Source organism: Mchenga conophoros, linkage group LG19 (assembly GCF_057382185.1).
Source record: "Mchenga conophoros isolate Kocher_MC1m ecotype Shallow Benthic linkage group LG19, M_conophoros_male_GT1.1, whole genome shotgun sequence".
In the NCBI taxonomy this organism is placed as follows: domain Eukaryota; kingdom Metazoa; phylum Chordata; class Actinopteri; order Cichliformes; family Cichlidae; genus Mchenga; species Mchenga conophoros.
Genome location: NC_140544.1, coordinates 14,978,613 through 14,993,931, shown reverse-complemented (window position 1 = coordinate 14,993,931; position 15,319 = coordinate 14,978,613). Strand labels below are relative to the sequence as shown.

Below are 15,319 nucleotides of genomic sequence, written 5' to 3'. Positions count from 1 at the left end.
ATATTAATGGAAAATTGCTTTAATTGATATTTCATTGAGATTTTAATACGTGCACACATAAACGGGGTTCCGGGTAAACGCCATGGCAATTTAAAACAGACCCACTCCATTATTTTCGACCTTTCTCCAGGACTGACAGCTGGTCTGTTGCTGTGGCAACAAGGCAAACGCGCGCACAAAGACGACGTCATCACTATGCGTTTGTTTTGCGAGAGAGATGGCGGTCTAGTCTGGTTGTGTTTACTCTTGGTAAAAGTTTAGTGTTTTGGTCCGTTGCGAGTCCGTATTTTTAATTGAGCTTGACTGCTTCATTTAGTTAAAAGCTAGCCGAGCTTACACATTCAGTCACAATGAAGTCAGACGTGGAGGAGTTAATGCCGAGACTGCTGCCCGTGGAGTGTGGATCCGGTACCGTGGGCGACCTGGACCTGAGCGGACCGCCGAGAAACCCCCAGGAGTACCTCCGACAGGTCCAGTAAGTGCATCGCAACCTGAAGAACACACCTGTTATTAATGCTCGCGTCTAATTAACTCCTAGATTCTCTTTGCCTGTTTTCTCTTTGGTGTGTTAATGTATTAGTTGAGGTGGTCGGGCTGCTTCAATGAACTTTTTTCCTTTTGGACAGGCTGGAGGCTTCATTGTGCCCAGAGGTGGTGGTCGCTCAGATTGACCCCAAAAAACTAAGGAAGAAGCAAACAGTGAATGCATCTGTGAGTAAACTGAGAGGCAAATGTATTGAGACTGGTTGATGCTGCAGATGTATGACAAATTAAAGGAAATGACAAAGCCCTGACCCTGATAGTGACAGGGTTCATTAGCTTTGTTACTCTGTGGTGTCTGCAAATCAAAGCATTTCAAGTATTTTTACCTTGATGTGAGCAGTCAGTCCCACTCATCATGGGTGTGAATGTCCTCATAATGTTGGGCTTTTAAATGATTTCTTTGAATTTTTCATTTTTTTTCAGGATGGAATGATTTTAAAGCATTCACTTCAATAACCTTGAAAAACAAGAATTGGGTGCACAAGTTTTAATTTACTTTTGATTTTCTGTAATCCACAAAGGGTCAAAACATTCATACCCACGATGAGTGGATGGAAACTTCTGAGCACATCTGTACGAATCTTTCTTAATATCTTTTCATAGTTTTCACTGCACAGTTAGAAATGAATGATAGGCTCTGAAAAATGTTGTGCTGTGTTCGATTTTTACGTTGATCATGTAAACAGTATACAGCAGTTCATTTGGCAAAGAAAAGAAGATGCTATACAAAATAAAACATAATACATCTCAATAATGCTTCATCTGTTCTGATTATTTCTCAGTTACATTTTTTGTGGGGTTGTTTTCTGGTTTTTAGGTGGCAGGGTGTCATGCTGCTCCAGTGGGTTTCTCCCCAAGTCTAAGATGGCAACAACAACAAGTCAGCAATTTCTCTGAAGTCAGACAGGTAAGAGCCTTTTTGCTGTTATGATATTATAGAATAGCGAAGCCTAACAGAATTCACTAAAACTTTTTGTAGGTCTAAATCCGCACAAATTTGTACAAATGGATATTTGACAATTTATGAACTTTTGTTTACATTTACAACATTTTTTTTCCTTTAGAGTATCACAAGGCACAGGAAACACTGGACCAGCCAAACTCTAGATGACAACGTGCTGATGGTAATGTGGTAATGTGTAAATTTTAATGCTTCAGCATGCAATGCTTTCCTCTAATAACCAAATAAATACTTTGTCTTTCTCCAAGAGGCAAACTTAAAAACAGAATTCATGTTAAAATTTTATGTATGCTCGTATTTGTATGTTACAGCCGAAGCTAACGGATGAGGAGGGTTGGAAGAGGTTTTGTTTAGGAGAGAAGGTCTATCTGGGCACTTCATCCTCCCACACTGATGCAGAACCAGAGCCAGCACTGGACTATAGCAAGGTTATATATGTAATGGCTATATCTCAATGTTTTGTGTCATCATGAATACAATCTGTAAGATTTTTTGACAGTAAAGAAGCTGTCGGTCACATCTATCACCTATTGGTTAATGAGGTTTTGTCACAAAGCCTCCAACTGAGCACTGAAACTGGACCTGAAACCACACACTTACAAGTAACAACCTGTGATTGAAAATCTTCCTAATAATGCCAATAATTTAAAAAAAATCACTTCATGTTGTATTCAGTGTGAGCTGAAACTAGTGACTGAGTCATCAGGGAGTTGTGGGCCATTTTCCCACAGATTTCTATGTAAACGGAAGTGTTTTTATTTAGAGTGAAAGCACTTCAGCATCGGCGTTACTTTTCAGATCCAAAATGTGTACTGCTCTATTTACCTTAGCATTTCTCTGTCTGTTCAGATGGGGTTCCCTCCCTTCCTAAGCATCATCAGCAGGCTAAATCAGGTAAACGATCCCTCTATAGACATTCAAGATGTTCTAAACCAGTCAAAGCCTGATTAGAAGATATGTGTGTTTGCGTTTTCCCACCTGTCTACAGTCTACAGTGCTGATGGTGTTGGAAATCCTCATCGGCTGGTTCGAGGAACGAGAATTTGTTCCACAGTTGGTGAGTTTGATGTATTAGCACCACATTTTTATGCTGATTCCGAACTCCACACGCATTTATAGTCATCCTGTGTTGCATTCAAGATAGATATGAGCTGACTATGCATTCCGCACAGATATCATGAAACCAAACATTCCTTCAGCTTCTGTCTTATGTTTCAGATATAGAAGGTGATGGTTTATTGGCTGCAGTTATTGTGAAATACTTGAGTTTGCAGTCTATCTTCTTGTTCCAGGGGCGCTGGTTGTATGCTTTATTGGCCTGCTTGGAAAAGCCTCTGTTGCCCGAAGCTCACTCATCCATCAGACAGCTTGCACGGAGATGCGCCCAGCTCCGCAGCACGCTGGTAGGCCACAATCCTACCATCTCCTGTAAAGCACTATCTCTATGTGCTATCACTCCATGCTTGAAACGGCCACAGCAGGCCATGTTTTTCTCGTTTTTTGTTGAAATTTGATGATATTTGATTTTATTTACTCTGAGTCTTTTCCCTGCTTGCATGACTTCACAGGACAGCCAGGAAGATGATAAACTACCCGCCCTCAACCTGCTCATCTGTCTTGTTGCCAGGTAAGGTTCTCTGTATTTTTCTTATATGGAACTCTGTGTAGAGAAAAACCCCTAAATGTTTTTTGGTTTGTTTTTTTTTTACCACCAGTGTCTAAATTGTTCAGGGTGATGATACCATGATATTGCTGTCTGGATGTGTACAGAGGATGCAGCTATACTTACTTCCTTTTGTTTTTACTGCAGGTACTTTGAACAGAATGATCTGGCAGATCAGCAGGAGTGAAGCCAACCTGATCTGTTTAACCTCACCAACATATGGAGGATCATATTGTTAAGTCTGGCTGCAGTGAAAGCTGAAGTTCGAAAACAAAGAGACTGGATTACAAAAACACATGTTTTTATTTGTAAGGTATTTGGTTACCTGCACAGAGCAGCGCTGGCACACAGGGACTACAAGAAAATGCAGCAGGATCAGGGCTACTTTTTTCAAACAGGTTTATGCTTTTCTTTGTGCGTTTATATGTGTGTAATTTAGCTCTAAATAAAAGTTTTCTATTATCTGTGATTTGTAAGAAAACCGTGTGTGTGTGTGTGTGTGTGTGTGTGTGTGTGTGTACATCATTGCTGATTATGTGTATGCAGGTTCTCAGTCATCCAGGTCATTTTATGGCCATGTCTGTTGTGAACAACCATCATTGAACAGGTGTGGTGGCTAACGACTCCAGCTATCAGCCACCTACAATACAGTCCCAGGTGCTTCAACCCCCTCACACATTGCCTCAAGTGATCTTAATAGCTCATGATAGGGTGGGGCAAGGCCTCACACACTGGTTTCATCCTTAATAGTGTGTGAATGTGTGTATTACTGAATGCAGTGTAAAGCGCTTTGGGGTCCTCAGGGACTGAGTAAAGCGCTATACAAATGCAGGCCATTTAATCCCAGGTGACAATGACTCTCACCTTGACTTGAGATGACGTGATCAATAGTGTGTCAACGACCCTCAGGGGCATAATGCCCCACTAAGTGTTTAGTACCTGGAATTCTTCACAACCGTGAAGAAGTCTTGTTGCCTTCTTTTCTCAAGCTAATTACACTTTTTCTGGTCATCAAGCCCTTGTGATCATGTCAAATAGATTCTTTAAAAATGACAATTTAAGAATGACTTTAGACATGACAATTCCTCATGGATATACAGTGGAACCAAATATACTGCAATGACAAATCCAATCAGGTACACTTGGGTTCCTAATTAAAAATTCCCAGATACTTTAAAAAAATGTTTCTAAAAAATAAATAAATGAAACAACATGGACATAGTTTGTGCTCAGTTCTGCATGTTTTGTAGGGCTTCCTTCACTACATCCACGAATCTTCTCTTGAGGTCTCCTGGATTTCCTCCTTATTTGCAGCTCAGCCTTCTACATCTATCCCTCCTCTGCACATACCCAGACCATCTCAGGCTTGCCTTTTTTGCTCTACTTGTGTTGGTCACTCCCAATGAGTTTTTGCATTTTAGGGCTGATTACCCACAAAATACACCAAATCTGTCTTTTATCCCATCTTCCTTCTCTCACCTCAACCAGTCGCAGCAGATGGCCCCACCCCTCCCTGAGCATGGTTCTGCTGGAGGTTTCTTCCTGTTAAAAGGGAGTTTTTCCTTCCCGCTGTCACCAAAGTGTTTGCTCATAGGGGGTCATATCATTGTTGAGTTTTTCTCTGTACGTATTATTGTAGGATCTTTCTTACAATATAAGGTGCCTATAGGCAGCTGTTGTTGTGATTTGGCTGTCTAAATAAAAGATTGACTAGATCAAACATCTTCAGGGTTCAACTACATGCTTGAAAACTAATTCAGTTCCACGCCATTAAAATAAGCATGATTGTGTTTTTGTAGTACATGTATTTGAACTTAACCACTGTTGGCGCTTCGCACATCCTTAGGAAAGTATAACTTGTATTTTGAGGATATTTTTTGCCTGAACTGTGCAATAAACTGAAGAGTGTGATGTATTTAAAAATAAATAAAAACAAATAAGAATTCACACAAACAAGCATATTTTCACTACTTCAACTTTATTTTGAAGCAGATTATCAGTCATTAACCCCACCCCAGCAAAAAAGTTTCAATCCAGTATTTGAGCAAATCACGCTTGACATTGTTGAAAACAGTGGAAATAAATGGGAATAAACAGTGTTGTCACAACAACATGAAACAAAAGTAATGTATGTGAATGACCACCATCAAGAGCCCACCCTCTTCATTATGCTTAAGATGAAAAAGAGAACATTCACAACCTTCTTCACTGTGTCACAAAGACCTGTGTAAAGACCAAATCTAAGACTAAGGATAAATCATTTGGAATTTACACCTTTACTGTTTAAGGGGTTCAATTAGAGATGGACTCTTTTTCCTCCAAGTTAAAGATGGAGGAACTGGCCACCAGCAGACCCCCTGATGTCAAAACTATTTTATGAGGAAACAGTTAATGTTGGAAGTAAAGAGTTGGAAGCTTATTTTCCATCAGTTTTTACAGAAGCTGAAAAAGAACCAGATTAGCGTCGCTTGTCCTTCCTGTCTCTATCTTTATGCTCCCTATCGCTCCGGGACGACCTGCCCCTTCCTTCCTCGCTCCTCTTCGATCCCCTCGAGTCCCTCCCTCCTCCGCCACTCCCTCCTCTCTTGTGGCTTCGCCTCTCGTCTCCCTTCTTCCTGTCTCTATCTGAGGGCCTCCTCTTGCGTTTGCCGCTGTCTCGGCTGCGGCTGCTGGATGATGAGGATGAGGAGGAAGAAGAGGATGATGAGGAGCGGCTGGACCCGGAGGAGGAAGAGGAACTTCCGCTGGAGGAGGAGCCAGAGGACGAAGAGGAAGAGCTGTTACTGCGACTGCGGCCTTTCCTCGATTCCTTTTCCTTCTTTCTCCCTCTGCCGCTGTCCTCCTTAGCTGGGGCAGTAACAGGGACCTCCTGGGAAGCAGGTAGTTTTTGTGGGGGTTCCTCCTGCGATTTCCCCTCCACTGCCTGTCTGTCAACTGTGGAGTCCTGGACCGTAGAGCCAGGGACTGTGGACACTTGTGCAGGCACACTAGGGGCTGACGGGGGTTCTGGGGTTTTAGATGCCCCATTGCTCACAGGAGACTCTGCTGCTGGTTCCTCAGCAGCGTGGCTGGGGTCGGGCTGATGGCTGGTGTTTTCGGCTTCCTGGCTGCTTACAGCTGGTTCAGAGGACTTGCTGTCCTGGAGATCTGTGGGCCCCTGCTTGCGTTCCATCTCCACCCCTACATCCTTACCCCTGTCCTCCTCCTCTACTGCCTGCTCTACCTCCATCTCCTCTGACTCTGGACTACCCTCTTTGTCTCCCTTCTTCTGATCCTCTCCTTCCCGCTTCTCCTCACTTAACTCCATCCCTTCCTGCTCTTCCTCTACCTTCTTAGACACTTCCTTCTCCCCTTCCTCCTTCTCTGTCACCTTTCTATCCCTCTCCTTTTCCCTTTCCTTTTCCTCCTCCTCATCTTCCTCCTCTTCTTCCATCTCTACATTGCCCTTATTACCTGTCACTTTGACTACCTGACCTGCTGGCTTACCCTCCTCCGGCTGCTCCGTCCCTGTTGCCGCTGTGTTGCCGTCCTGTTCGCGGTTTAGTTGTCGACGGGGACGCGACTCCATCTTGCTGAGGTGTTCAGCAAAAGCCTCACACCTCTCTTCAAACACAGCTGTTGAGAAAAAAAAATCCTCATGTTATTTAGTAGACAGATCCCCTGTGACTATATAACACCGCCACAACACTGTCAGTGCACTTCCAAAAATAAATTCCCACTCACCATTTAGTTTCTTGGTGGATTCATCGAGGAGTTTCTGTGTTGCGGAGCACATTTTTCCAGGCAGGTAGAAGATATGAGGCTTGGTCTTTGTGCGAATGTATTTCACCAGGCGATTATTGTGGCTGGTCCACTCCTCTTGCTTTGGATGGGGAAAAAATAAATAAAAAAAATTTACATTTCCCATCATTCTAGCTACAAAAAAAGATTTTAAAAGACTAAGTATTAAATTAGATGTTTATCAAATTACAATTTGGTGTGAAAATTAAGCAGTGATAAATGAAATAGACATTTAGTTTGGCCGAATCAGTAAATCCAGTTTCATTAAAAATAAACAAAACTCCACCACTTTCATGCTAGTCCCACTTTCAAACAAATACACCGTCTTACCAATTGAGCCAATTCCACTTTCTGCTCCAGAAGTCTCAACTCTGTCTGCTTGGCTCTCCTCTCCTCAAACAGCTCCCTCTTTTCATTCTCCACCTTCTTTCTCTCAGCCTCAGCCTGAACCTCGAGCTTCTGCTCAATCTCAGAACGCCGCTTTTGCTACAGGATGACAAAAAGAAATATGAAGCAGAACAAGAAAACAAAATCATGGAATTTATGACTTCATCAACACAGAAACCTATATTTTCAAAAATACTGTTCTCATAACCAAGCAAAAGATGAATCTATTCCTCACCTTTTCTGAAGAGACATTTGACTCCTGCTTGAATTTCTGCAGGGTCCCCATGAGCAGGCCGAACATGCGCCGATTCCTGACCAAGACAACACAAACAACACCATCACACACTTAATTCTCAGCTGTAGACACGTTTTGCCATTTGCCAGATGAAATTAAACCAATCATGGCTCAGGCTATTTAATAACCAACTCTGAATGTAAAACTAGAGTTTAAGAGCTACCTCTGTTTTCCCCTCTCATCCATGGTTTGGTCCTGAATGAGATCTCGGCGCGTTCTCTCTTTGGAGGTAGCTACTACAGACGACTGCAACGCCGGCTGAAGGAAGGACAAGAAGCAAATGTTAGGATTTTTATCACTTCAAAGCAGGAAAAAAATCCACTGTGAGAAAGCAAATACTGATCAGGTATTTTTGACAAAATTACCTTTTTGACATCATCGTCATCCTCGGCGTCGCTGTCGTGACGCATGTCCCTCCTGGCCCTCTGGTCCCCTGCCAGCCTGCAGCCACACAAAGATCAAATACTCATAAGAGATGGTACTTTGAAATCAAGACAAGGGAGAAAAAAAAAAACTTACAGAAAGCTGAGAATTAATTCAAATAATGCCTCACATGTGCAGAAATACCACCCACCCCAAACAAGAACCATATTTTCTTACACTTGTTAAATAATCTTAATATTAAATGAAGGGTTTCAGGTAAAATGTGTTACACAAGCTCCAAAACTAGAAACTACCCAATCACTATATTATATTTCAAGTCGAGATCTCACCTTAGCAGGGCTCCTTCGATGTCCCTTTGCTTGGCAGGAGGGCCGCCGCTTCCCATGTCTGAGAGACTGCGTCTGAGAGAGGACAAAGAGGAAAACTTTAGAAATGCACAGACTGAATTTTTAAATATTTTAAACTGTTGAAATAATTTATTCTACCTTTTTTTGGAGAGACACAAAGAAACTCCAAGGAAGCTGATTCTGTTCATCTGGTCGTGTTGTCGGAGAAATGCTTCACTCATCCAAGTGACTGAGCTCAGACTGAGCTCACTCTAGGTTTCCCCAACCTTTTAAACTGTTTATTTGCATAATGACCAAAACTATCGTTAAGGACCAACAATGGGCCCTGAGATCAGTTTCATTGTCCTTAAGTGGTCATAGCACTTTGCATATTAAATCACTTGAATGAGCGGCCAAAAGTTTCGCCCACTAAAAACAACGCCCTGATGAACAATCAACTTCCTGGGATTTAATTACTTGGACGACTGAGCATGCATCAAGACAAAAACAACAATTTTCAAACCCTCTTTGAACATTTAACTGAAACACCAGTGGTTCCTTTACAGACTGAATCATAAAAACATCATAGACAAATGTGATTAACATTTATCTCCAACTCCATGTTTTTGTTCTTGGACTCGGTTATAGTGGGTGTGGATGGTTCACATTTAAAAACAAAACCCCCAAGGCAAATTATCCTGCAAGATGGGGCAGCTTCTCAGTCCATTACAGTTTGTAAAGTTATATAGTTTCTGCTTCTGATAATTAACTTCCCCATAGCCGTTAAAATGAAAAAAGAAAATCACAACAATTCCCCCTTTTAATGTCTAACTGATGAAATCAATATGATTATAAGTGTGAAGGTTTGAACTGGTTTGTTGCTGGTTACAGAATGCAAGGCCATGTATGACCATTGTATGACCATTTGTACAATAGCAAAACAAGGCTTATTTAAGAAGTGACTTGACGCCAAGTCTCACATTTAATACAATGTGGAAGATGTGTGAGGGGTGGGGGTGGGGTGAAGTACTGTTGTACATACTTTTCAGATCAGACACTAAAGTTGAAAATCTAAAGCTCTTTTTTTTTCGAGAGGGGGGGCGCAAAGATTTACCTTAGCAGGTTTATTCCTCTGCCTCTACCACCTCCTCCTCCAGGGCCTGCCATGGGGCCTCCAAGCCGACGGATCTGACCCGGCCTGCAAGCACAGCAGACACCGAGGTTAACACAAAAGAAAGAATACAGTCTGACAAATAAGACTCACGTTAACATTATGCATTTGTGTTGCTGCAGAACCGTTGTATTATTAAGCAAGACAAAGTGATGTGCCGCCCGGACGACGCCTCCTGCAGGGCCTCGACTCTGTTCATCTACCAGATTTAATGTCCCAACTCAATATTTAAAGAAGTCACTGATTTGGTTCATTTTTATTCGTTTGATGCGAATAAATTAGGATGGTAAAAACATATGTGCGACACAAAACAATGAGGCGGTGCTGTTTGCAGGTTAGCCGACCCACGCTAACTTAGCACGCGTCGACTGAGTACAGCTCTCCAGCTTCACTCCAGGAACTCGCTAAAAAACTAAATAACCAGTTAAGCTTTTTACCTTGATTCATTAGGATCACGTCCGGTCAGTTTACGAATATTATCGTCCACATGCTTCAAACTTTCCTTGGCTTTTTCTAGCTGGTCTTGCAAGCTCCGCACTGCCACCGCCATCTTGCTTCCAGTTAGCGCGAATCACGTCTTCGTCCTCTTCTTCTACTTCTAGACTTCTTTTTCATCCCGTCTCTTCATCAACGCATCACTGCCACCCTCTGGTCGGGGATGGATAATGCTTACTAACGTGTATGTATTGGTTCTAAAATCGGGGGTGAATGGCGTGTTTGCGTGTATCTGAAATAAAGTTAATTTCCCAGCCTTAGAATGATCTTTAAAATTGATTAAACTAAATTCAGCTCGGCCTTCAACTGAAGGCAAGAAGCAGCGGATTATTCACCACTGCAGGGCTGACAGGGCTGGACTGGTCATCGGGCATACGGGCATTTGCCCGGTGGTCCGCTCGTGATTTTTCGTTTTTATGGGCCGATGGGGTTTTATTTATTTATTTATTTTTTAACGATATAAATGAATGGTGGTGGATTGGCCAGTTGGTCATGATCGACTCTGGGCTTGACCAGTTACAGCAGAGGAGGTCGAAATTTAAAGTTGAGGTGAAAGGGAACGTGATTTCATCACTACTTCAGCTAGAAAATTGCTAATTCAATCATGAAACTGATCAATGATCAGCTGATCGGCTTTTCTCTCCAGAAAGAGAGAACCAGCAGATGTCGCGCTAAACAACGGCAGCACGTTTGAGCTTGATCAGCTGTCGGTAGAATTTTTTTAATGTTAATTTCAAGTATCAGCTGATGTTTGCTGGAGCCACAGCTGGTCAAGAAGGCTCACCAGCGCCTCTTCTTCTTGAGGACTCTGAGGAAGAACCACCTGTCCCCAGACATCCTGGTGAACTTCTATCGTTGCACCATCGAGAGCATCCTGACCAACTGTATAACAGTCTGGTACGGGAACTGCTCTGCCTCGGACCGGAAGGCGTTGCAGAGGGTCGTGAAAACTGCCCAGCGCATCGCCGGAGCACCACTTCCTGCCATAAAAGACATCTACAGGAAGCGGTGTCTGAAAAGGGCTGGGAAAATCATCAAAGACCCCAGTCACCCATCACATGGACTATTATGAAGAGGGTGGGGCTAATGCCATTGACTTTGATGTTATGAATGGTGTACTAAAATTGAAATGGTTAAGATCTTTCATTAGGAACAAAAATTCCTTTTGGAACATTATTCCCAGTGTGATTTTTGGCAAAATGGGTGGAATAGACTTTTTGTTACGTTGTGACTTTGATTGCAGTTCGTTACCTGTTAAACTCTCAGCTTTCCATCAGCAGGTCCTTCTCTACTGGAAATTAATCTACAAACATAACTTTACTCCTCACAATACCCCTATATGGAACAACAGGTATATCCGTTTGTGTAGGAAATCTGTGTACGTGGATGAATGGAGATCTAAAGGGATTTGGGCTGTAGCTCATTTTATGGATGATAATGGGGTCTTATTAAAGCATGAGACGTTTTGTGAGAAATTTGATGTAAGATGTACTGTTAAGAGATATAAATCCCTAGTGAAAGCCATTCCAGTCCCTTTGAGATCAATGATAAAAGAAGATATTGTGCACTCTAAAATTTCTCCTGGACTGAGGCAGCTCTGCATAGCTGGAGTTGAATTTGGTGACAGCAGGTTTACAAACAAAGTGATCAGGAATATTTTGATAAACGAAATTTGCCCTAATCCGGTTAAAAGAAATTATATCCTTAAAGAATTTGAGACCATGGAGGTTAAGGCGATAAGAAAAAAGTATATTTCACTTCCTCTTTCCCCTAAAGCAAAAGAGGTTCACTTTAAAATCATTAATGAGGTTTATCCAACCAATGAATTCTTAAGACGGAAATTTAATTTAGATGTGAACGCCTGCACATTTTGTGAAAATGATATTGAAAGTCTGGATCACTTGTTTTTCAACTGTGAATCAGTGCACTCCTTCTGGACTGACATGTGGAGCTGGCTACAGTCCAGGAGAATTCAGTTACCACATTTGACGGTGACAGTAATAAAATTTGGAATACTTGCTGAGAATGCAGATTTTGACCTGTTGATTAGGACGATTTTGTTAATGGGAAAATTTTTTATTCACAAATGCAGATACTTTAAAGCTAAACCATGTATAAACAGATGGCTGAATGACTTTAGACTCTGGGCTAAATCGCTGAAACTTGTGAATAACAAGAAAGCCCATAAACTTGTTGTTTTATTTAAAGAGTTTAACCTATGTTAAAAAAAACAAAAAACTCCCTATTTTATAATCACGACTGCCCTTTTTTTGCACGTTAGTTTTTGCCTTTGGTTCGAATCCTTCAATGACTGTTCTTTATTTTTGTGCTAACTCTTTTAACTTTGTGCTTATTGTTGTTGTTTTTGGGTTTTTTTTGTTCGTTTTGTTTGTTTGTTTGTTTTGCTATAATGCTCAACCGAGGATGTAACATAATCGGATTAATGATGGTGCCTTGTATGTTAAACTGTTGTTTGTAAATAAAGTTTAATTTAAAAAAAAAAAAAAAAACAACCCATCACATGGACTCTTCACCCTCCTGCCCTCTGGGAGGCGCCACAGGAGCCTCCGGACTAAGACCACCAGGTACCGGAACAGCTTCTTCCCCACAGCTGTCAGACTCCTGAACTCTGCCTCCTGACATCTGACCCACGTTAAACTCATGGGCTGAACATACACACACCCACAATGGACAACTGTACCCTCAAACACACAATAATAACATGGACTGAACCACCACTCACAACCACTAGCACTTTATATAGCCTCTGTAGAAACTATCTACACCCTCACTTATCTTAACTGCACTACTGTATAGCTCTGTGTAAATAATCATTCTGTACATTCGATAATCTTTAATCCTACAACTGTTTACAACTTGCATAGTTCCCATTTCTGTATAGCTGTATATCTCAGATTCTGTAAAGTTATTTATTTCATATTCTGTATAGTTTTTCATATTTATATCCTGTACATAGCTTGTACTCACTACAGCCTGTACATACTTATAGTTATAGAATATTCACAACATACTTCATACTGTGTACATTATAACATACCATAATAGACCCATTTCTGTAATATACTCACATATCTATATTATTGCTAATATACATTGTAATATATCTATATCACTAAAGCACTTCTGGATGGATGCAAACTGCATTTCGTTGCCCTGTACCTGTGCATGTGCAATGACAATAAAGTTGAATTCTATTCTATTCTAAAGCTGCTGGTCATGATGTCGGTTTGGATATGTGGTGAGAGGGAAACATGAGGATGAAACCAGGAGATGTCCTTACTGAATCATCAGAGCTGAACAGGTGATGGAGAAACAGGTTTACATTTTAGGTGACATGAATGAGTTGACGGGAAGAAATTAACTGTTTCTGAGAGACAAATAACACTAGGATCCATACTTTTCTTTCTTATTCGCATTTAAAATGTCTAGCTTTTAATAAATATTTATCAGAATCTTACAACCAAGTTTTCATCTGATGTAAAATGGATAGAAATACATTACTGTATTCAGTAAATATTAAGTCTAGTAAATACCCTAGTAAGTTATAGTATTCTTTCCTTTGGGAAGGTACCATCTGTGCAGTCTGCAATTCTGTTGAATAAAGATGTTGAATCTATTTGATTACAGGAGAAAAATAATAGATTTCTGTGCATTTGTTTGATACGTGCATTAAATTAAAATCAGTTTTGTCAATTAAGCATCTTGAAACAGAGGGTGGGGGAGTGGTTCCCTATTTTATTTCTTTTCTTTTGTTGCTGGGACAACCCTATTAGTTAGGTATATGTAATTATAAATTAGGTTGATTTATATTTTTGCTACAGACCAGAATAGGGAGGGTGGTGTAGGTTTAAGTTTATTATAAAGGCTTTATGGCTTTTCCTATAATACCATGGTGGGCCGGTCACTAGTCAAAATGCCCGGGCTGATTTTTGTCCCAGTCCAGCCCTGCTGATCACATATCACAATGTGTGCTATTTCAGCCAACAGTGCACCTATATCTTCTCTGAAAGTCAACTAAATGAAAAGCGTAATATCTAATTTCATAAGAATGGTTCAGTGTTATAGCCTCTTACTTCTGTAGAAGACAATAAATTAAGACCCTTTCCAGGAGCTGAAAAGTGCTATATGTGAAATGTTGTAAGAAGGCACAAAATATCTGGGAATCCTCAAAAGTTACAAAGGAATTAAACCAGAAAAAATGTATCAAAACCTGCATGGAGCAAGAGGATTTACTTCTCAAGTTAGCATCAGCAGAATAAATTTAGACTTAAAACATCTGATTTGTATGTTTTTACTAAAGCTTCATCAGAGGTTTAAAAGATACAGACGATACTCTCGAGACTGGATTAAGGACAGGAATGAAGAAAGTGTTCTTTTATTTCACTCCTCCTGAGTACAGACACTCTTTCTTCTCCTGACAGCCAGATTCAGGGTGCCTGCCTGCCCCTTTTGATCTCTATCAGTAACTGAGGAAGCCGGCTCTGAGCTGCGAGCCCCGGATTGAAAATAAAACCCTTCTGAGTCCCGCTGTTGCAGCTCTTGCATATCAAAGTGGAAACCAAACATCAAACCACAGCTGATTTCCTGGCTTTTAACAGTGTGCGCTACAATTCTGCTGATGATTCTTTCATATCATTCTGCTACCAGTCCAATAACACTGGTGTCATCATGCATTTAATTACACAGCAGAGAACCCAGCCTTCTAAAACCCACTCCTCTGACTGTTGGTTGGGAAAAAATGTGTTGTTGTTTCAGCTTAATTGTGAAACAGCACAATGATAATCTCCTAGTCTCATTATCCAGATGAGAAGGAGCTCTTTGTCTGAGTCCTACAGCATTAGTGCAAAACAGTTATTCCTGTCCATTAATTAAAAAGCTTTTTAATTAACTTTACTGTTAGCAGACTGCTTTTTAGCTATTTGTGATGCATAATTGTACATTACAGTTGGGAAAGGAAACTCGTAAAACATTTAGTCCAACATATTACAAAAACTGAATTATAGCTCCACTTTCTTAGCTTACAGTAGGGCCGTGCGGTCTTCTCCTGCTGTAGTTCATATGCTTCACGGTTTAATGTGCTGTGCCTTCAGAGAGGCTCTTGTGCATGCGTGGGTTGTAAAATCATGTATATCACCTTTCTTCTACATTCTGAATCTCGGTTTGAAGTTTAGCACGTTGTTTTGACCATGTCTACGTACCTAAATGGGTTGAATTACATTCAGGTATGACACTAGTGTTTAAAGAGGTGTACCTAATGAAGTGGTAGGTGAGTGTATACTGACACGAGGGGCAT

The 15,319-nt window shown here is 41.0% G+C and overlaps 2 protein-coding genes across 2 annotated transcripts; one reads left to right on the top strand and one right to left on the bottom strand.

The window, feature by feature from the left end:
- Window positions 1-80: 80 nt before the first annotated feature.
- Window positions 81-3,636, top strand: gemin2 (gem (nuclear organelle) associated protein 2). Its single transcript, XM_085257738.1, has 10 exons — window positions 81-475; window positions 627-711; window positions 1,361-1,450; window positions 1,608-1,667; window positions 1,816-1,932; window positions 2,354-2,398; window positions 2,493-2,561; window positions 2,797-2,907; window positions 3,073-3,131; window positions 3,315-3,636. The coding sequence occupies exons 1-10, from the start codon at window positions 351-353 to the stop codon at window positions 3,352-3,354; spliced, it is 801 nt and encodes a 266-aa protein (XP_085113864.1). The 5' UTR covers window positions 81-350; the 3' UTR covers window positions 3,355-3,636.
- Window positions 3,637-5,126: 1,490 nt separating this feature from the next.
- On the bottom strand, window positions 5,127-10,111 carry pnn (pinin, desmosome associated protein). Its single transcript, XM_085257732.1, has 9 exons — window positions 9,948-10,111; window positions 9,454-9,537; window positions 8,343-8,414; window positions 7,995-8,070; window positions 7,793-7,887; window positions 7,570-7,645; window positions 7,278-7,433; window positions 6,891-7,029; window positions 5,127-6,782 (listed from the first exon to the last, which is right to left on the bottom strand). Exons 1-9 carry the CDS (start codon window positions 10,058-10,060, stop codon window positions 5,626-5,628), a joined length of 1,968 nt encoding a protein of 655 aa, XP_085113858.1. The 5' UTR covers window positions 10,061-10,111; the 3' UTR covers window positions 5,127-5,625.
- Between the last annotated feature and the right edge of the window lie 5,208 nt (window positions 10,112-15,319).

Coding starts and splice junctions, on each gene's coding strand:
- pnn (XM_085257732.1), bottom strand. CDS start 10,060: ATGGCGGTGGCAGTGCGGAGCTTGCAAGACCAGCTAGAAAAAGCCAAG. Junction 8,415..9,453: donor AGAGGAATAAACCTGCTAAG/GTAAATCTTTGC, acceptor GTCCTCTCTCAG/ACGCAGTCTCTCAGACATGG. Junction 7,434..7,569: donor CAAATGTCTCTTCAGAAAAG/GTGAGGAATAGA, acceptor GTCATCCTGTAG/CAAAAGCGGCGTTCTGAGAT.
- gemin2 (XM_085257738.1), top strand. CDS start 351: ATGAAGTCAGACGTGGAGGAGTTAATGCCGAGACTGCTGCCCGTGGAG. Junction 1,668..1,815: donor TAGATGACAACGTGCTGATG/GTAATGTGGTAA, acceptor TGTATGTTACAG/CCGAAGCTAACGGATGAGGA. Junction 2,399..2,492: donor TCATCAGCAGGCTAAATCAG/GTAAACGATCCC, acceptor ACCTGTCTACAG/TCTACAGTGCTGATGGTGTT.